We start from the raw sequence: 22,208 nt of genomic DNA, 5'->3' as shown, positions 1-22,208 counted from the left end.
GCGTCTAGCACCGTCAATGGCACTAAAATTTTAGCATTCACAGCGAATACGCTGCCGCTTGCTCAACGCCCTCCCACGCAGCGAACAAGCACCAACCTCATAGAACGAATCAGTGCAGATGGTGATTAGTTCGGTTTCGTTCACCCAAACAATGCGTTCAAAAAGAACTAATCGTTCGCGACCGATACAACACTACTTTGGCTGCCTTTGACGGCGCTAGAGGTGTAATCCATTTTGACTGGCGCAGGCGAACTTTCATTCATTCGCCTCTCCTAGTATAAATGGATTGGGCGTCTAGCACCGTCAATGGCACTAAAATTTTAGCATTCACAGCGAATAAGGAGTATCAGATTTGGTCATATAATCAGATTCGATCCAGTATTCATGTGTTTTCGCTAACATTGCACTTTTCGGCTGCCATAATCTTCTCCGCTATGTGGAAATACTTCTTTTAAGAAACCAGTGATAGTGAAAAAGCATATTGTAATATTTGAAACAAAGCATTTCTAAAGTAGGCACAAGAGCGGCTAGATTTAATCCTAAAAAATATGATCAATTATTTACAGCGAAGTCATCCGAAAAAGTTAGTGCCAGCCTCTTTTAAGTGTTTTTCTTAATTTTTGACTGTTACGTCTTTTGTAAAACTGAGTTGTACAATAACTTTTGAGTTTGAACCATATGGGATTTATAAATATATATTTTTATTTAATGCATTTCTATAACCTGGGTGGCTGAAAAAATTTCTTGCAATACAGTCCTTTTTGTAAATCAAAATGAAAAGGACATACGTAATACTGTTTTTTTTTTTTTTTTTGCATTAGTTTTTATGGGCTTAAGTTTTTTGTTTTCAAATACCCCAAAAATAGTCACTTATCCTATAAAGGGGTTAATGAACAGTGTTGTTAATAACGGCGTTACAATATAACGGCGTTACTAACGGCGTTATTTTTTTCAGTAAGAGTAATCTAATTAATTACTTTTCTCATCTTGGCAACGCCGTTATCGTTACTGAGGCGGGAAAGGCGTGCGTTACTATGCGTTACTAAGTTGGTTGAATAAAAAAAAAGTCTGAGAGAAACGGACTCACGGGGACGAGAGCAGAGCAGGAGTGGGGAAGACGCCGTTGCAACCGCGATGCTAGGTGGCTCCAATAATACCTGACTGCTGCCATAGCCGACAAACTACACCCACATGACACGGTAGATATCATATTATAGAACTAGATGCAAATGACAGACACTGCTGCATTGCCAACATGTTTTAAGGACTACATGCGTTTGTAAACAGCCGCCATCTTAAAGCAGTAGACCTCTCAGGAAGGCCCTGATGTAGAGATCCTTCCTCGCGAACCTAAGTAATTTTTTTTTTAAATCTAAAATGCTCCTAAATCGGCAAAATCTTAACTTAAATCTATCTTTAAATGATTAAACAGTTTTTAAACTTACACATGTTTAAAGTAGACAGAAGGGAACTAATGCAATAACGGGAGAAATTTTAACAACTTTAACGATTGATTCACAACTTTAAATGACTTCCACACATAGCAAAGGTTACTAGCTAGTTATCGCAATAACCTTTTGTCTAGTTAAGTTGAGGGTAAAGAATTGGGCTAGGGCCAATTGTCCCCCAAACCCTTTAAGCTTCACATTGTGTGACCTGTTTTTTTTTTTTTTTTTTTTTTTTTTTTTTTGAGAAAAAAAAATATATATCACTAGTTACTTTGCCAAGTAACTAATTACTCTTACATTCAGGTAACTGAGTTACTAACGCAATTACTTTTTGGGAGAAGTAATTTGTAACTGTAATTAATTACTTTTTTAAAGTAAAATTAACAACACTGCATGGCACTAAATGCGTTAGTAGACAGCCGCCATCTTAAAGCAGTAGACTTTTTAGGACGGCTCTGTTGTAGAGAACCTTCCTAGCGAACCTAAGTAACTTTTTATCTAAAATACTTCTAAATCGGCAAAATCTTGACTTGAATCTATCTTTAAATGATGAAACAGTTTTAAAACTTTCATATGTCGAAAGTAGAGAGAAGGGAACAAATGCAATAATGGGAGCAATTTTAACAACTTTTAACAGTTGATTCAGGGTAAAGGGTAAATTAGGGTAAAGAATTGGGCTCGGGCCAATTGTACCAAAAACCTTCACAAAAAACTTCACATAGTGTGGCCAATTTTTTTTTTTTTTTTTTTTTTTTTTTTTTGAGGGGGAAAAAAAAAAAAGTAATTATCACCAATTACTTTGCCAAGTAACTAATTACTCTTACATTCAGGTAATTGAGTTACTAACGCAATTACTTTTTGGGAGAAGTAATTTGTAACTATAATTAATTACTTTTTTTCAGTAAGATTAACAACACTGTTAATGAAGCATCAACATTTCAACATTTTCCATGGATGCTATGTTTATACGTCATTGCATTGTAAAAGGTCCCCCTATTGTTGTCTTGCCTGTCCATTCACAATTCACATCTGTTCACTTAGTTGCAAGCAAAGAAGTCAGCCAGCATGGAGATGCCGAGAAAAAGCCCATGACAGAAGAGGAGAAACAACAGCAAGTCAAAAGGTCAGAGTGCACTCATGGGTCAACGTATGCTCAATGCCAATCACCATGGACGACTGCATAAGGTGTGTCAGAAAAACTCAGGCCCCGTTCCAAAATATAATTAAAAATCGCAACTACAAGTTTCGTTCTTCGGTGTGGCTAGCCCATCTTTCTAAGAGTCAACTGGAATGGCATGCCTTCAGTTTTAATCTTTTTAACTGATACATGCTTTCCGTCTGTAACAGGCTAGAGGAGCTGATGCGGCTGAAGCAGGCAGAGAGGAGAGAGCGGGAGCGTGCAGAGGAGCTGGAGAAGGAAAAACAGAGGAGGAAGCAGGGCCAGGAGCTGCAGCAGATTCGCAGTAAGCTGCAAGATGACGACATGAAGAAGCTGGCTGAGCTGCGAAAGAGAGAGAAGATGGAGGATAAGTTGGCCAGGTACGGTCCCCATTATCATCTTAGAAACAGGACTTGGTAATATTATGTTGTTTGACTGTGGTTTATCCCCACTAGGCAACGGGTTAAAGAAAAGATTGCACGAGACAGGGAGGAGAGAGCAAAAAAGGTATTTGATAATATCTAATGAAAGAATGTAGACGTGAATTTTGTCTTACCTTGCTGTTTTATAGTTCGGAGGCGGAGGAACTTCGAGCACAAGTACTACTCCAGTCCAGCCTGGTCCGCTGTCACCCACCAGTCAGGGACCGCCCCCCACTAAGAAAGAGTACGACGAGTCCAGGATACAGGTCAGGCCTTTATAAATACTGTATTTTTCAGATTGTAACTTCCACCAGCCAAAGAATGAAGAGGAAAAAACATGTGCAAGTTGTATTTATTGCGGGGGTGCTCTCGGCCAACTAGACTGTGAACAGCAGCAGGGTGGAACAGTTCGCGGGGTTGACAATGACAGGAAAAAAATCTTGCGACAAAAGTATTGTACTAAATCATAGCAAATGCACATGTAGATTTAAATACTGCATTATTTTTATACTGTATGCTTGGTGCAGCTGTTTAGAACCAGGAAGTGGCCAACTTGAGACAGCTTGGCCTGCTCAGAGCTTCCGATATAGGTAGGCATGGAGGAGAAAAAATTACTTGCGTAATAAGGCACAATGATTTCAAAACCTACTGTATGCAGAAAGATTTAAATTTTTAACGTGTTTCAATCAAATAAGCTAACTACACAGATAGACACACTTCGACCAGGGGATGCTCCCATTTTGTTCTCAATGTATGAAACAGTTTAAAATATTGGAAAATGACTTTAGTGCCTCTTTAATTGCACATTTGGGGTTTCATCTAGAGGTGCACGATAATTATCGGTCCGATAATAGGAATGATGACGTTATCCCAATAAAGCCAATAACATTATATATTATTATATTATTAAATTTGGCACTGTGTCGGCGGATTGGGATGTGTGCGTTTGTTTCCACTCCTGTTTTGCCAGTATGCAGTTTTGTTACTGTTCTAGAGGCCTTATTTTTCCATCACTGAGTGATGAACCTTACTATGACAATTAGCAAATGTTTGCATTTTACAGTGTTATGTTTACCAGTTATTGAGAGGCCTCTTGGTTATTGATTAGCTTGCTGTCCTATAAATGCCAGGTTAAGTTGTTTCATTGACCACGACGACAAAAGTCTCCTGTTGCACCAAATATTTTATCTGGTGACAAAGCACAATGCATGTTCGGTTTATGTTTGTTTTAGTTCTGTGCTTATTGTTCAGGGGAACACATCATCAATGATATTGACTGATTGATTGTGATTGACTCAAATTATATTTATTTGAAAAAAATAATATTGGCACTTTGTTATTCAAAAGTCAAAACTGTTGTTCTCTTTGTTTTGTTCATTATAATAATGTTCATGTCATCATGAAAATTCTGGTTAGGTCAAAGGCAAATCAATGCTGAATCCACCACTAGTATTTTTGACCTACAGGTGTTCAAAAACTCAGGTGAATATATATTATCAGCCTTAAGGAGCAGGAAGTTATCGATATCGGTTTCAAAAAATGGATATCGCGCACCCCTAGTTTCATCCATGCAAAAAATTCCTGGTTTTTATTTAATTAACCATCTCTTGTCATGCTGTTCACATCTGGACACCATTAGGCCAAAGACATTGCTTAAAACTCACGGTTTATAGAAATCACGGATCAAAAACCTGTTGCAATCATTCCCTATCCTTTAAAGGGAACCTCGAACTTAAAGACTTGTAGGTTCTAATGAGCCACGATTGTTCGCTTTTACTAAAATACGTTATTGGAAACATAAAATATTGTCATTAATTTAAAAATCTTCAATATTTAGTACATGTTTTGACCTACGGAGGGTGCCATGTTTTATGTGCGCAATGGAGGCGCGGGTAAATGACGTAGTTTGTCACTAGACGAACACTACCGGTTTACTGAAATTCCTTCTACGCGGCGACACAAACACATGCGCACATTGGTTAAAAGCATCGAGTACTTACTATGTGGTTTTATAGAGTCTTTTATTACGTTTTAATTGCCTCAAAATACTTTTTGCATGTGTTTCCCTCTCATACTTTTAAGCATTGTGTTCTCTTGTGGTAGCTGTAAAGCAGATTTTTGACTGGTGGCCACAATAGTCATGTAGCGTATTTAAACCACCATTATTTGATATTATTACATTTACCGTTAAGTATTTTCTTAAGGCATTTAGTATGTTTTGTTTGTATGCATCTGAACAAAACAAGCTGAAAGTGCACGGTAGTACTTTGGGTGTCAAATTCGCCTCTTGTCGCACATTTTAGCAGAACTTGTTTTTTTTCCCCCGCTACTCTCATCTCATTTCGCCTTTCCTGTTCATTTTGCTTTTGCTGCTCATTTTGTGAAATATTGACAGTGCTGTCATGCTCATTAATGTTCCTCTCAGGTTCAAATTGAAAGGGTTGAACAGATGACATGTTTCATACTCTGGAAGCCCGGCAGCGTAACCATGTGACGTCACTGCCCTGTGAAGTCAACAACAATGGCGACCTACTAGTTGAACTAATTTTACAAATTGTATAAAAATGAAAAAATCAGGAGGGGTTTCAGTACCAAATTATTGTAACTCATAATAGCGTTTATCTTTTAAGAACTACAAGGTCTTTTTATCCGTGGATCCCTTTTAGTGGCCCTGACAGGCATAAACCTTTTCATCAACATCATTGAGAGTTTTATGTTTGCTCTACACACTCAAAATATAATGTGCAATATTTAGTTTGCGCCCAGCCGTCGCACTTGTATTGTGCTCTGTGATGGAGCTGGTGTTTCTTTATTACTCAGGAGCAAAAGAGCATCAAAACACTACTGTGACTATTCATAAATGTCTTCTGCTCTTCTTCTCTCTGGCTCCGGACTCATCGTTGACTTTAATTTCTTTTCAAAAGTTTGTAGCAAGTTTATCTTTCCTCCCGTCCTTATCCCAAGCGCGGTAGTTGTCTAGTAGAGTCTCATATGCAAAACACTATAATATTCACTTTTCACTTTCCAAAGTACATTCAAACTCTGATAAAAATATCAACTCATGAAGGAAAATTTTCTTCTCTTAAGATGGCGCCTTGATGATGTCCTTTTTTCCATGTCAAATTAAAAAGTGAAGTTTGCACAAAATATTGATGGGGGTGCCACAGGCGCACAAATATTTTGACTGTGCAGAAAATAATAAATGAAAACAGCTGTCAATATATTGACATCAGTACTTTTAGATTCAAAATATCATCCACGGACCACGCATGATGGAAAAAAAAAAGTCAAATTTGACGTCAATGCTATCGACGAAAGTTTTTGCGTGTATGAACCGCTTTAGACAACAAGTTAACGTCCTACTTGTCGGTGTTAACAGGTGCGTCTACTTGATGGCTCCACTCTCACGGCTGTGTTCAAGGCCCAGGAGCCTCTGGCCGCAGTACGCGTCTACGTGCAGGTGAACGGCAACACGCCAGAGGGTCAGGACTTTACATTGCTGTCTCCTTACCCCCGTCACGTCTACACCGATCTGGATATGGAAAAGCCTCTCAAAGAGCTAGGTGAGAACCAATGACATGGATTCAGTTTGCTGTTCAGTTCACCTGCTGTTTCTTATCCATTTCCCCATAAATATTCTGTTTAGGGTTGGTGCCTTCAGCTGTGCTGGTTGTTACCAAAAAGTGAGTGACTTCAGGGGGTGCAATCTGCTCTGTGAGCCTACCTCACCACCGCCACTACATTTACTTAAGAAACAGACTTAACCGGACCCCACAGCTCTTTATGTCATTCTGTCAGTTTACTGGACTTAACAAAGGTTGAAGTTATGTCATTATCAGCTAAGGCTTCAACAAAAATGGTTGTGTGGCTGGTTGATTTCACTGGGTATGCTTTGAATGCAGTGACTAAAGATGTACATAGTAAATCTAGCTGTCCGATGCCAGGTGTCGATAAGGTCAACACAGAACACAATTACGTTTTAAAAGATTCTTCCATGTAAACTATCTTCACTTATTTAAAAGGGCCTTAAATTGAGTTCACAATATACTGTTTTGTGAGATTCTACTTTGCCAGTTTTTATAAGTCAGAATATACTGACAATTATGTCTGCACAATTTGACTTCAAGAATTGACTTTAAATAAAGCTGACTTGGAGAATTCCTGTGGTGTACTTTATCTTGGTGCTAATTGGACAAAAGGCGGCTGACACATCACATACACACAACTAAATATATTCTTGTACAAAACATAAAACAATAATATTGACATCAAATGCACCTCACCTTCAAATGGGATTTTTAACCCTATATAGGGCACTTATTGGCGATGCTAGTGTGTAGCACTTTCAATGGCACTGAAACGTGAGCATTCGCATCTAGACCTCCCAGTTCAAATTATTTGGATGTCTCGCGGTCAGTGGCAGGCAATGATACTTTGAAATTCAAACAAAAATTTTTTATTGAGGATTGTAACGAGTGTATTGCTGTTTTTGTTAATTTATATTTTTGAAATTTTGTTCATTTATAATTGTTTTTAATCATTTAAAAATATGTAAAAAATATATATATCACATTTTATGCCACACTTGTATACCAATTGTTAACATTGTGGCCTAAATGCCTTAATATGTGATGTCCACGTATGTGGAACCCAGGTCTTTATTGTTTTTTTGTTGTTGTTTTGTTTTAAATTACCGGTAAATGACTAAAAAATAGTCACTTGCCCCATAGAAGGTTAAAGATCCACGCACATATGCAGACCCATGAGACCTCTGAGACACTATAAACACTATGTACATCAGGGAACAAATGCTATGAAATCCCCTGTAAAAAAACTATTAAAACTTTCAAACCAAAATGAAAGTATATGGATATATACAAAAATACCTCTGCTTAAAACAAAGCGTCAAAGTCTAGCAAGCAATGCACTCGTGAGTTCTCTCGTTGCCTTACAAAACGGACGAGATGGTTTGTTTGTGTATGTGTGTGATGTGTGCCTGACCCCTTGCACTTTGTTGACAGTGATGAAAATCAGGAGGCAGGATGGAGAGGAAACGATACCGGGAGATCATTTGCAAGAACGTCCTCTGTTCACCGACTTGAAGGGGAATTGCTGTTATAGTCTTTTTTTTGAAGTCCTTGTCTACCACTCAGTTCTTTTTCAAAACTTTTAGCTGGGTGGATAGTATCCCTGGTTGTAGTTCCAGGTGTTTTGGTAGCCGTAACTGCTGTAATGCGGTTGCTGACAGAAGGAAAGGCAAATTACTACATAACAACAAAAATCAGTGTAAATCCAAAGGACAGATTTATTCATACCTGATACCAGCTGCTGTAGCCACTTGATTGGGCGCTTGTGTCCATGTTCATCTCCGGAGGAGGAGGCGGCACAGTGATTGGGACCTTAGGATCGGTGGCCGGAACTTCTGCTGAAGCGACATCTGATGATCCGTGATCGCCCTTTTTCGGCTTCTTTGAATCTTTGTCCCTGTAATTAGAGGAAGTGTGAACTTGAAACAAATAACTGGTTTAAGGTTCATCCTAAAATTTCACAAAAAAGCATAAAATCTAACATTTTATGTATTTTTCCTTATCCTCATTCTCAGAATAGTATGTGTTTCTTTTAGGGCTGTCAATTTTACCGCGTTGACGGGCGGTAATTATTTTTTTTAATTAATCACGTTAAAATATTTGACGGAATTAATGGAATGACCCGTTCATGCGTTGCCTCAAACAGTTTACAATGAGGCTGTCTCAGCACATTGAGAACGAAAAGGCAGAGAAATGTGAGTGGATACAGGCATTCATTGGACCGCGCCTTTTATTGGCTTAAGCAGCCACTACTAACAGTCATGGTTGCCCAATTTCCTATCATGCATTTCGGAGGACCAAGAGACGATCTTTTTCTTAACACGCTCAATTGAGCACAAGGCAGAACATATTGTACACCATTTGCAGCTATCGAATATTTTAGTAATCGAGTAATCGACTGAAAATTCTATCGAGTAATCGGATAAAACAAATATATTTTTAGGTGAACAGCAATTATAAATATATATGAGAAAACAAGACACTTCATCTAATCTTGAACCATTTTCAGTCAATGTCTTTATTTTCGATGTATATTGTTGAAAACAGCCAACAATTGCATCTCAGATGTAACTAGAATTTTAAAAATTTTTAAAAAGTAATTCAATGCTTTCACTGAAAAAACTTTTAGATCTTATTAAAAAAAAAAAAAATATATATATATATACGTATATATATCTTACCTAAAAATGCCGTTACGCTTGATAACACACATCACTTAAAAGTTAGGATTTTTTCCCACGTGTTTCAATTGAATTTCTATTTGTGTCAAGCCATTTTTAAGTTAGTCTAAACTGTAAGTCCTGATAGGATTTTGAGTTTTTGCAGTGTTCAAAATAAATGTATGATACAGGCTGTATTGGAGCACATTAGGGACCAGTGCTACTTGGTGTTTTATCCAGCAATGACTACTGAGCTAAAATTGGTAGTTAGCATTATTAAGTTTTTATTTTACACCCTCATCACTCCACAATGATATGTTATGTTAAAGCCTGTATGTAAGACACGTTAGCCACACATCAACAGTGGTCATAATTAATAGAAACATAGCCCTCCGCAGGGCTAACGTTACGTGAGCTAGTAGTGACAGTAACGTTAATCTTATTTATTAGCGCTTAGCGCACTTTATTAGCGCTTAGCGCTCTACTGCTTTAAGATGGCGGCTGTTTACTAACGCTGACCAGACGTCTGTCATTATGCATCGAGTTCAACAAACATGTGATCTCTATGAGACGCATCAGACGCTACCTGCTACAAACGTAGCATCGTGCAGGCTAGTATTTAGCAACGTCGGCGTCGTTTGTAGCGGCTGTCGGCTGCAGTAAGTTTTTTTTTTTTTTCCTTCTTCCTCTCCGCACGTGACATCAGCGCGTTGTCCCGCATTAAAAGTAGTCTGAGCAAAACGTGATGCTTAGAGCTGTCAAAATAAACGATTACTTGAGGTGAATAAAATTACTCTGATCAGTTTTTAAACTCGAGTTGCTCGAGTATTCGTTTCAGCTCTAACATATATATACAGTGGGGAGAACAAGTATTTGATACACTGACAATGGGAAAACCCACTGGCAGTGTATCAAATACTTGTTCTCCCCACTGTGTGTGTGTATATATATTTATATATATATATATATATATATATATATATTTTTTTTTTTTTTTTTAATGATTATTAAATTTATTAGGATCATGGAAGCTCCCACTTGGGGAAAATATATACATATATCCTGTATATACATAATATAATAAAAATATATGGAACCAGCACTGGCCTGCTTACTGTAATCCATGACTGCACTACTCTTAGTTTATATTATAAAGTATTATTGTGTATATACATATAGTAGTATACCATAAAATTAATACTATATATTTTAATTTTTGTTACTATGACTGTGTGTCTTTCATTCAGAATAATTGTGGTAATATTTCAGTTAAATTCAGTGTGCCCTCTGCTTTATCTTTTTTCAGGTTAAAACAAACAAAAGTTGAATTTGAATTGAAGTTGAATTGCGATTAATTAATTTTTAAGCTGTGATTAACTCAATTAAAAATTTTAATCGTTTGACAGCCCTAGTTTCTTTCCTTACCCATCTTCCGCTTCTCTTTTTGTTCCGCCCAGCTCTTTGAGCAGCTTCTGGTGTTCTTCATAGACGGACAGCACACTATGCACCACATAAAGGCAGATAGAAGGGCATTGTCAAGGTTAAAAGGAGAAAATATGTTTTTAGTGTGACTAATGAGAAACTGACTTCTTAATTGAGTTGCTGTATTCTTCCACAAACTGGAGGCCACGCTGCGAGAACTGGATTTTGGTTTGGGGTGCGAGAGGCGCCGCTAGAGCTTGCGTCACACATTGCTGCACCGCCTCTTCCGAGGACCACGTGTCAGCTGAGAGCTCCAACTCCAGCAGGTTCAGGTAGAGCTTGTCATTGTCCTGACAGTAAAAGCGAGAGAGCTTTACAATTTACTAAAAGTTGAAGACACCATTTTTAGGATAAACTCTTCATTTGGGTGATGCATGTGCAAAAGCTTATCCCAACTTGGCTTTCGGGGATAAGCGAGGACACCCTGGACTGGTCGCCAGCCATTCACAGGGTATATAGAAAATGTGAAAGGAAGCCCGACTTCCAGGAGAAATCTTTTACGAGATGTGCTGCACCTATATTTTATAATTGCTATACTGTATAAACAATCCTGATTGTTTAAGACTTGATGGACATCTGCACTGCTTGAGCTCTTTCATGAGGCTATTCCCTGAATTGAGGGACCAATTTTCCTACAGCTCAAGGAGACTTTTTTAAAAAGACTTTTTAATGCTGTTTGAAGTCAAATTTAAGACTGACTTGACAATAAACTGAAGGGCCGTTTACATGGTGACACTGCGACATCAATGATTGTGTTGCGGAATGGCCTCGCCTTTACATGGTGACGGCGAAAACGAAAAGCGAAGACACAAGCTTTTGATTCCGGCCTCCAAAGCGTAAGAATTCGATTGCGGGGATTGCTCCGCAACCATATGAATGGAACGCTCTCGCTCTGATGACATCAGCACTCACACACGTCACTTTGGGGATGTGCAGTCGCTTCTAGTAAACATTCAAAACAGCAAACATGGTGGAACGTCATCTTTAATTTAATGTTTTTATAACATTTTATCAAATATATTTGATGTTCGCGCTTCTGTGCTTTTAGAAGCAAAAGAAAAAAAACTCATGGACGCCATTGCTTGGAGTGGGCGGGTATGTTGTCTTCCGGGCTGAAGAGGTTGTTTTCAAGAAAGTGCATCAACTTATCACCATGTAAAACTCCACTGGCCCCTAGGGCCTGGCATGAATACTACACCATTTTCACGCAGGATTGTGACATAGTGAATGGAGATGGAACCATGTAAATGCAAACATGAAATGTGTCGTATTCTTGGAGCGTCACCATGTAAACGGCCCCTAAAACTGATATAATTAGAAGAAAAAAAAACAGGTCCAGTCATTAGTAAAAATGGAGCCATGTCAACAGCGCAGAGACGCAGGAAGTGACATCACTTAATCTATTTTAACTTCTGGTTTTGGAAAAGAGACAAACATCTACGGTAATTTACTGGAGCATTTTTCTTCGTATTTTTGGCTTCTAAAACGATGTTTGTCAACAATGCCATATTTTTAGGTTATATGGGATGAGAAAGTATACCGGTATGTGGGCTTCAAGGTCACATTCCACACTGTAATATCAGACTTTTGTGTGAATTTAAAAAATGGTGTAAAATGCACTTCTATGCATTCTTTCCTTATGGCTTGCTACCATCCCGCCAAATCATTTCTAAACAGAGTGATGCATCTGTCTTCCATTAAGACTAGAGTAAAAGACAAGGGATTTGCATTCACTTTTTTGTAATCAAATTATTTGAGTTAGTCACTCATTTTATCCATAGATTTAAAGGCTGAGAGGCTAAAGAAACATCTCATGTGCACTCACCGGACTGATCTCCAGGGCTTCCTGTAAAACATTTCGAGCTTTGTCAGGATTTCTGCCGAGCTTCAGCAGCAGCCGAGCAAGCTTGATGGAGTAGAAGGCGTGCAGAGTGGGCTTCTCTTTTGATTGGGTCACCGCCTCCCGCAGTAGGGCTTCAGACTGCTCTAGTTTGCCTGCCCTTCTCTCTAAAGCGGCTCTGCGGAGACAGACCACGACCAAACCCGGCACCTTTTCGTCCAGAGCCGCCAGCACTCGCCGAGCCGTGTCCAGGTCACCTGAAGGCCAATGTACAGTGCAGTGAGAATTAAAGGAAGATAAGCATAAACGACAGATCTAAAATTACAACAAAAGTTGCGCATGTAACTACGGTTCTATGGTTCTCGTATAACGACCCCTTGGTAGAACAGCAGCAGTCTTTAATGTCTTTTCTCTCACCGTGTCTTTCCTCGAAGGTGGCCCTTTGTAGGTGGATGTTAGGTGTGGTAGGCAGGTGGATTTCGCATGCTCGCTTGTAGACAGCCCGAACCTCATCCACACTGTTTTTCTCCAGGTAGCGAATGTACTGAATATCGTACAAAGCTCACGTGACGTGAAATCGGACACAACCATGAACTCTGCTCAAATTATGCAGAGCGTTTTGGCCACTGAGTGTATTTTCCTACCCTAGTCCAGAACTCCTCATATAGAGCACAGGTGATCAGACAGCGCTCAAAGAGAACGCGAACTCTGTGGTCATCCTGGGCAACCATGGCTTCCGCCATTCCTTGCTGAGCCTCCGTTACCTCTGCTGCCTCGTTGACATCTTTGTCTGTCTGGTTTGGATCTACACAGACGCAGTGTAAAATGAAATGTTAACAAATTCACATTTTGTTGGGGTGATGGTATCACCTTTGTTATTGTCTTGAGTGTCTTTGTTCAGTTGGGCGACCTCCCAGTCCAGATAGGCATGCCAGCCACGCAGCTGGATTTGATCCAGCGGCTTCACGTGGAAATAGGGACGTTTGATCTATAAATAATTTTTTGGAAAAAAGACTCAGTTGTGTGAGCAACATATAAACGAGGGAGCAAAATGAAATTTTGCTGGTCAAGCTCGTTACTCAATTTAAACCTACAATGAATCAATATAAATTCAGATTTAATTAACCCAGTTTATACACAATAAAATAGATGAGCTGGATTTATAAAGCGCAATTACCGTATTATCCGGACTATAAGTGGCTCTCGTCAAAAAATGGGTCAGACAAAGAAAAAACATTAAGTCATACCAGACAATAAGTCGAATTTTGAAGGAAAACGTACCACATGTCCGCAAGGAACTCAAAGGCAGTACTACTACTTGGGCAACTAAATAGCAGTCCAGATCAATTGAACAGTTGCCAAAACCACAGCATTGCCGCCGCGTTTCATGGAGTCACACACAACTAGTGCTACCATAAGCATCGTTTAGTTTAGCAAGCTACTACATTGCAGCACTTCAGCTCCAAAAAGGACACTTCGTCAGCTGTCTTAAACTTTTGTAGAATGTGCAGCCTTTTACTCACTGGTTTGGCTAAGCTGATCGATGGTCCCGTTAGCTTAGCTTAGTTGTAGCGAATTCCCATTCTCCGCAGTGGCTCTTAACTTCGGTTACTAGTTTCTAATGACCAAGGTTTCATCTATTTAGTGTCTAAAACATTCTGTATATCTTACATTCTCAGGCTACAAATCTTCCTTCACGTGGCTCCAGAGACCATTTAAGACTGTCCAGATTCATGTATCTACTTTTTTTCTTTTCTTTTTTTTTTTAGCTTAAAATCTATTTGAACACCTGTCAAAACCAATTAGGACGAACACAACTCCAGATTGTTCATATTTCCATTCAAAATAAACAACGTTCACAGACTTGTTTGCAGCAGCTATTGTTAGAGATGAACGTAAGAACTAGGAATGCACGAGAAATACACCGTAGTAAAGTACAGTACAGTAAGAAGCTATGATGAGGCCTAGCGGACTTGAGGCATGCAAAATTAACAAATTAAAATGAAAACATAAATAGAACTTCAATTGATTAAATCAAACTGCTCTAAATGGATAATTCTTTGTAATCAATTAGGATTTGGTTACATGTAAATGAAGCCAATACTATGAGAGCGCTAACATTTCTTGGCTTCTAAATCACAAGCCAAGGGCGCCCTGGTTATTGGTTACTGCATAGTTGGTCAGAATAACACTTCAGAACATGTAAAATTGTATATTTTAACATTATATAAGTCCCACCCGAGTATAAGCAGGCATGAAAATGGGTCAGGGGTTAAAAAGGTGAGAAGGGTGTGGAGGAAATATGTTCCCGTACACTGTACCACTAGGGCTGTCCCAAACGACAAATTTTCTCCTGATTAGTCAGCCGACTACTTTTACGGTTAGTCGACAAATCTAAAAAAATGCCCCCCCCCCCCTTTTTTTTTTTTTTTTTTTTTTTTTTTTTTACAAATTTTGCAATGAAATGTTTGATGACGCTTATTAATTTACAAAAACATTTTGGAACCCTTTAATTCTTTACTAAAGTACAAATAAACTTGTAAATAACAACAATAAATCACAAATAAACAATGAGGTCAAATGCTGATAGCATGAACTAGTGCAAAAGAATGGAATGTAAACAGATTCAGAACAGAGACTTTGCCTTTCGGCTTTCCAACATGATTCAAAACAATTCTTAAAAAAAATATCTAGCATTAATACTATAGTATACTATTATATAAAATAGTAATATAATAATTATCCATTGCCAATCAGATTTTTCATAAAGGGTGTCATTTTAAATCTATTCTTTGTGTAGAATCAGAATTCTGAAGTATGTGGGATTAACCCCAGAAATCGTTATTTATATGATGAACATGCCATGCTTTTATTTTGAAATGTTCACCGGAAGTACATTCGCTAAACTGCTAACCGTACGCTTTACACTCTGCAAAAAAGCTCTTTTTGTCATTGCATGTGGTGTCAGTAATCATTTTTTTTCATTTGCAAATGCCGTATACCAGCGATTTTTCATGTTTGAAGTGTCACCTTTTAACCACAAGTTTGCGTTTTGGAGAAGACTGCCAATGTTTTGTAGCAGGCTAAAATATAGGTTGTCTTTTTTCCCCATTAGCCTCAATGTAGCAATGCTAACATTTACAGTGTTTAAAATAGATGCGTTTACTTATTTTTTATGTCTGAACTTTAATTCTACGGTGTGTTAATGACCAATAAACATCTGTTAAAGGAACAGGAGTCTAATGTGCCATCAGCACGCATGCACAAACATATGTACGCACGTGCGCACGCGGCGATAAAACGCAGCCGTGAAAATTACCGGCCTCATTTTTATTTAGCGTGCAATAAATGAACTCATTGCATATCGCAACAGGCTTAGCAACTTCAATAAAACATGTCGTTAGTTAGTTAGATTGACTTACGATGTGCCAACTTGTAATTGTCTCCAGTCGTCTTCCAAAATTACAACTGTGTGACGCGCTTTAGGTGTTCATTCATGGCCGATGGGCAGCCAAGCTTGGCATTGAAGAGACAGTACACAACAGTGTACCCTCCTTTGTTCCGTTAAAATAAGTCACTGTTTTGATCACTCTGGTGCGCTTTTTTGGCTTTGTGCCGCTTTCCCCGCTTGCATACCAAGCCTCCGACATTAAAAAAAAATTCCCGACCTCCCCCTCTTAAAAATTTTCTCCTCGAATCTACACAATTCACGTAGGTCACCTTTTTGACTTCAAAATGGCGAATTTCACCGAAAGGTGAAAGCTTTTCATGCCTGATAAGTTGTAGTCTCAGCCAATGAATGAAAAAAGTGTCACTTATAGTCCGGAAAATACAGTAGGCCCACTATGTGTATGGAAAAGGCAGAAGTTACAAAAACAACTGTGCGCCTTAGCTGTGTACCTTTAATTAAATATTGGTTATCGATTATGTCTGACAAATGCCAAAAACTTCGAAGTTGTTTAAGTTTAGGCACTTCACGCCTGAACAGAGTATATTTAGTAAAGATACACGATAATATCGGTCACCGATAATTATCGGCCGATAATGGCAATTATGACGTCACACAGATAATCCAGATAATAAAAAAATTCAACCGATAATGCAATCCGATAATTATATACTTGATTTTGCCTCCAAATGTGCGCAACCGAAGAATTCAGCACGCCGCCTCCTCAACCCCTCCCCTCTCTGAAGCCCCTGAGGGAGTAGGGGTTGAGGAGGCGGAGTTACACAACAAGAAGTAGTTGAATATCATGGCGGCTGTTACTAAAAAAAACGACGCTCTCGCCATCTGCGAAACATGTACCGTAGAAGTTCCACGAGGCAGAAAGAAAGCGTCCTCATTCAAAACCACTAACCCAGCAGCCATTTAAAACTGCATCACAAAGATTTTTGGAACGAATACGAGGCTGCTGCTAGCAGGAATGCTAAGGCTATTGTAAACACAAGCTAAACTACGGGGCTTGTGACAATACAGAGTCGGGCTGTTTGGGAATGCAGCCCAAGGCGGGTGGTAAATTCGCATCTAAGGCTAAACACCGGCGCGACTGGATACCGATAGTCGGCAAGTAGCCGTCTTCCGACGGAGCCCGCCGCTCTGGCCGGTCCGGTAGGCCGCCGCCGCCTCGCCGTAGGCGGGCCGGGCTGAGCCAGGTGTTGTGCCGAAAAATAGCCTCCCCGCGTGAAATGTCCCCCCTGACGGGAACGCTTATTTATAACGCTTTATTAAGGTGAAAACATCAAATGTTTTCATGGACGCATTACAGTAATGGATTTACGACTGTAAAATCAGTTTTAAATAAATAAATTAGACAAAATACTAGTACTTTATTTTAGTAAAAAATCGTGGACTGCGTCACATAACCATCTTTGAACAGAAATGTATTAGTCTACAGGTTTTCACGACCATATCTCAATGACAATCACACAGGTATGACATTTATTAGTTCAAGCAGAGTAAAAAAATACATATTCACGGTACAAAAAAATCGTTTCCATGTCCATCGATTGGTAAGAAAAAGCTGTACGAGTGACGTCTCGGCACTCAAGAATGAAATAAATAAACAAACTAATCAAATAAACGCTCAATAAAGCGTTATAAATAAGCGTTCCCGTCAGGGGGGATGTTTCACGCGGGGCGGCTATTTTTCGGCACAACCTGTTGACAACACCGGTTCCCCGGCTTCGGGACCTCCGGCGAACACCCCGGTTTCTCGAGCGTTCCCCCGCTCGGCGTGCGAGCAGAGCCAGGACCCGAATACGCCGCGGCGAACCGGCCGGGGCGGGCGGATTATCCGGTACAAACGTAGCTGCCGCCGAGACGAGACACGTTTTTTTTTTTTTTTACCTAAATGACCTGAGAACCAAAACCCTGGATAAAAAAATAATGCAGTTTATACGACCACCATTCTTCATGAAAAAGCGATGTCCAGTAAGCAAGCTTATCATGACGGCACAGTGGTTAGATGATAATTTAAACATGGAGAAAACGAAGTCAGCCAGTCAATAATGCATTCAGTATGTAAAATGACGAGCGGTCAGATGACTTTGTAACGCTGCCTTTATTTTCGGCTTAACAAAACTTAGGCACAAAAGAACACGCACGCGGATGCGCATTTTCACAGTGTGCAACAAAGCATATAACATTAGCAATCACTTTTCAAATTATTTAACTTATTTCTCTGATCAATTACAGTCACAGTAGATAATCAAATTCTTAAATCAACATTCTGTAGCCACAAATATTATTCAAAATCTTTCCTCCTTCCAAGTTTTTTTTTTTTTTTTAGGATTAAGTATAATAATGTATTGCTTAAAACAAGGCTGTTAAGATTATTTTCAACTAGCTATTTTTCTTCCAAGAAATCTGAGAGAAATACACTTGAAGCGATGGCAGATAATATCACTTATTGCCAATACATTTACACTTAAAACTGACTAGTTTTAAGGAGGTGTGTTTGCAGTGTATTAATGTTAGGAATGGCTTACTTTTAAAGGCATTTTTGTGCGACTTAGGTATTTACTCTGTAAGTAATTGTTGCCAAAAGTTTACCATCACACAATGTCAGACAATCTGTCATTATTTAGATGTTCTAATTGACGACTTGTTCATATTTTATGTTGAAAAAAAGAGCAATAAATTATATTTTTGCACAGTAATATTTTCTTTTGTGTATACTTTAAAATTTTACATAAATCTTTTAATAGAATTATCGGCTTGACATTATCGGTTGGAATGAGGAGGAAATTATCGGTATCGGTTGAAAAATGTATTATCGTGCATCACTAATATTTAGAATAACATTTATTATTATTATGACTCACCGTATCCTCAAAATTCCATCTCTTGCGGACTTCAATTTCATTCTGCTGGTAAATTTTGTCTCTGCGGTTAAAAACTTGTTCTCTAATCCTCTGCATCAGCTCCTCCTAAAATAAAGTGGATATGAATACAACACTATTACCACTCATACTGATGATTTATTTTCCATGGTTGTACTATAAGTGCTGTGTAGTGAAAATCCCTCACAGAGTCTGTGCCCTCAGGTGTGGCGGGCTCTTCTTCGCCTGGCGGCCTCTCTTCTCCCTTATCCTTGGCCTGTTCGGTACGCTCCACTTTCTGACTCTCCCGGCAAAAGGCCCTCACCTCCTCATACTCCTCCAGAGAAAGTGCTTCTTTGGGCTCATTGCTGTTTAGATGTTTTTTTAACCTATGTCACAGTAATAAAAGTATTGTTTTTTTTTCTAGTTTTTTTTTTTTTTTTTTTTTTTTTTAAATCACAACTGTAAGCACCGGATCATTAGCATGTCTTACTTTTCGTAGTGGGCACTGTAGTGCTGCGTTGGAACTTTGAGGACTCTGTCTAGCACAGCTGTGACCTTCCTCATGTTGCCTTGCTCCTTCTCCCATTCGACATATAGATCCCACAGCCGGTCTGAGTGGAAGTCTAGACCTGCTGCAACAACTGCATCCTCAAAGACACTGAAAGTTGAAGATAGATAACCGTAAGACACATTTGGGTAAAAGACAAAGGTACGGTATCTCATCTAATAACACCCTCTGCTCTAATATAGGCTATACTTTGTCACAAAGTTGGTCATCTACTAAAAATTGACTTACGGCTGTGATTACTTTTACAATTACTAATATTGTAATTAGTATTGGTAGGCCTCTATCACAATGTACCATACCACACTACACACTTTCCTGTAAGCACATTTTTCTATTTTACAGCTCTGCATTTCTTTTATAGCACAAGAATCAAATAGTATATAGAGCATTTTTTGTAACGCTAAAATTAGTGTATTAAGAAGGTTAAATGCATTTGAAGTAGAGCTGCAGCTATCAATTATTTTAGTAGTCAAACGGTATAAAAAAAAGATCTATGTACAAAAAAAGAACAGTTGGCTAACTTACATAGCAAAAGTGCGCTAGCTTAAATGCTATAAAATGCTAACGTGTTTTTTTTTTTTTTTTTTTTTTTTTTTACAACGCTCTTAATAAATGGATCAGACACATATTTCCACACAAAATAGCTAAATATACCTATAAATTACGAATGCATTAAAAAAACAAAAAAAAAAAGCAGCTCAAACAAAAACTTATCTCATGTTGGTCTTAACAGGGTGCAGATGGATTCAGCCATGTGAAATTAGGTAGACGAGAGGGTTGTGTATCCACCCAAATCAATAAAACTAAATGCAAACACTTTCAAAACAAACCATCACAACGCCACTTTAAATTAACGAATACTCGAAGCAGTAAAATTGAATTTGAATCTTATTTTCTAACGGAATACTTGAGTTAATTGGTTAATCGTTTGCAACACTAATTTGAAGCATGTTAGATGTGCAAATCAATATATAAAACATGTTCTTATCATTTCTAATGCAGATTTTCATCTGAATGGTCCAAAACAGTTATACTGTTCTATTTAGCATTTTAATTACTGTAATTATTATAGTCATTTTGGTGACGTGTTTGTTCAAATTAAGTCGCAATCATAATAAATGGCTCATCCCCAACCAAACAGACACCCTGTTATCTTTGCAGTTCAAGAGGCCAAATCCAATTTTGAATGAGTATGTACCTGCGAATACGCTTGGGTGACTCGGGCAGGTTCATGTCCAGTGTCCCCAACAGCAAATTGATGTAGTGGATCCACAGATCAACACTCAGAGGTATTGACTGGAGACCCTGAACACACAACTAACACAAGGCACTCAAGTCAGCTCCATACCGTCATTAAAACAATACAAATAATATACAGTACTAACATGCTGCACATAAAAGTAACACTACAATAGTCCAGTATTCATGACAAGCTGGCTTCATAGGGTAATTTATTTCATTCTCTTTACCTCAGCTGCTTTGTCGTTGTTACCAGCACGGCGCTCCAGATCAGCAATTTTTTTCCAATAACCATAACAGAGTGGGTAGCGGTTGAGGAAGGCCATCAATGCTCTCTGTGATGCTGCCATGTGGCCCTGGAAGAAGTAACGTGTTGATGCTTCATGCAAATAGGTTGATGTGCCCTACTCTGCAACAGCAAAATATTTTTTTGTGTGAACTTAAAAGTTATCACCTCTTGCTCACAGTACTGCAACAGGTCAGTCCAACTTGTAAAATCGTGAGGGTTGTCACGTGCAGCATTCCATAGACGTTCAAAATCTGCTGGCAGATCGCCTCCCTCCTCTTCTGTGGCTGGAGGTAGCAAGGAGGAAGCAGCGTCTGGCTGCGCAGATGCCACAGTGGCTGAATCTGTGCAGTCGTTTTCATCTGACATCTCCGCCGACACTTCTGCAGCCTCCAAGGCTATGAAATGGCACATGATCGTTTTGAAAAAGTACTATTAAAAGTCTAATAATTGTTCAGAAAATTTCAGGTGTAAGCCTCCTCCAACCCATGTATGAAAAATCATCCTTATGCTGTTTTCACATTCCCATGAGTCATTTAAAATACACGACTTGGACATTTAGTATGTTATTATTTGGAAAGACGGACATGGAAATTCCACTGTTCCACTACAACGTTTTAGTAAGCAATAGTATTAAAGGTCACTTTGGGTAACTTATTTAGTTTTGAGAAATTTAGCGGATGTGCAATCAAGTTTTTTAAAAAAAGAAATCAAATTGAATGACGATATAACCAGAATGTAAGTGGTAGTGAGCTAAATGTAAAGATATCCAAGTGCTGTATCGTTGAACGTAAGATAAATGTATTGTCATTTTATTATTTTTCTCCTACACCAACACATAACGCAATTTATTTAGAGCAGGGCAGAACGACTGCTCTCTTGAGCGATACTAAAAGAAAGGAGTAAATGAAGCACTATTAGTGACAAGTGTATTTTTATTACATAAAATGGAAATATAGCCTAGCGTGGGCTAAACTCGGTTGTCCTCAAACCCACCGCCTTTGACGCGGATGATTATCTTTTGCTCATGTGGAGCTGACCATCACTCCAAACACTGTCCAACACGATGCGCAACATCACTTCTCGTGCATTTAGCATTGTTCAAAAGTACCTGAAAGCTGTGCGAGCTCCCCATTGCCGCTCATTTCGCCTTCAGCCGCCATGTTAGCGAACCACCGCTTGCGTCACTAAAG

General features: G+C 38.8%; 2 protein-coding genes across 8 annotated transcripts in view; one reads left to right on the top strand and one right to left on the bottom strand.

Moving 5' to 3' along the window:
• Positions 1-10,052, top strand: part of ubxn1 (UBX domain protein 1) — a 21,007-nt gene extending 10,955 nt beyond the window's left edge. For 6 of the 7 annotated variants that reach the window (XM_057849701.1, XM_057849703.1, XM_057849706.1 and 3 more), the window contains exons 5-11: positions 2,490-2,571; positions 2,796-2,987; positions 3,063-3,114; positions 3,179-3,295; positions 6,409-6,592; positions 6,676-6,712; positions 8,051-10,052. In XM_057849701.1, the coding sequence (XP_057705684.1) occupies positions 2,490-2,571; positions 2,796-2,987; positions 3,063-3,114; positions 3,179-3,295; positions 6,409-6,592; positions 6,676-6,712; positions 8,051-8,150 (764 nt within the window). In that variant the 3' untranslated portion in view covers positions 8,151-10,052. Of the gene's footprint in view, positions 1-2,489; positions 2,572-2,795; positions 2,988-3,062; positions 3,115-3,178; positions 3,296-6,408; positions 6,593-6,675; positions 7,188-8,050 lie in introns of those variants that run through there. The other variant, XM_057849707.1, reaches the window with a different exon arrangement.
• Positions 7,570-22,208, bottom strand: si:ch211-114c17.1 (pre-mRNA-processing factor 39). Its single transcript, XM_057849698.1, has 15 exons — positions 22,127-22,208; positions 21,184-21,413; positions 20,960-21,085; positions 20,689-20,807; positions 19,413-19,580; positions 19,128-19,308; positions 18,923-19,027; positions 13,469-13,586; positions 13,243-13,403; positions 13,016-13,142; positions 12,584-12,855; positions 10,864-11,048; positions 10,702-10,776; positions 8,345-8,513; positions 7,570-8,270 (listed from the first exon to the last, which is right to left on the bottom strand). Exons 1-15 carry the CDS (start codon positions 22,176-22,178, stop codon positions 8,199-8,201), a joined length of 2,160 nt encoding a protein of 719 aa, XP_057705681.1. The 5' UTR covers positions 22,179-22,208; the 3' UTR covers positions 7,570-8,198.

The sequence above is a fragment of the Corythoichthys intestinalis genome, chromosome 11, assembly GCF_030265065.1.
Source record: "Corythoichthys intestinalis isolate RoL2023-P3 chromosome 11, ASM3026506v1, whole genome shotgun sequence".
Classification (NCBI taxonomy): Eukaryota; Metazoa; Chordata; class Actinopteri; order Syngnathiformes; family Syngnathidae; genus Corythoichthys; species Corythoichthys intestinalis.
The sequence above is the reverse complement of the archived record's forward strand: the minus strand, read 5'-3'. Positions and strand labels throughout refer to the sequence as shown.

What these genes read in the sequence shown, in the direction of transcription:
- si:ch211-114c17.1 (XM_057849698.1), bottom strand. Translation starts at nt 22,178, where the DNA reads ATGGCGGCTGAAGGCGAAATGAGCGGCAATGGGGAGCTCGCACAGCTT. An exon ending in ACAACGACAAAGCAGCTGAG is followed by an intron (nt 20,808 to 20,959) that starts GTAAAGAGAATG and finishes GCCTTGTGTTAG; the next exon opens with TTGTGTGTTCAGGGTCTCCA. An exon ending in AAGCCCTGGAGATCAGTCCG is followed by an intron (nt 11,049 to 12,583) that starts GTGAGTGCACAT and finishes TTTTACTGTCAG; the next exon opens with GACAATGACAAGCTCTACCT.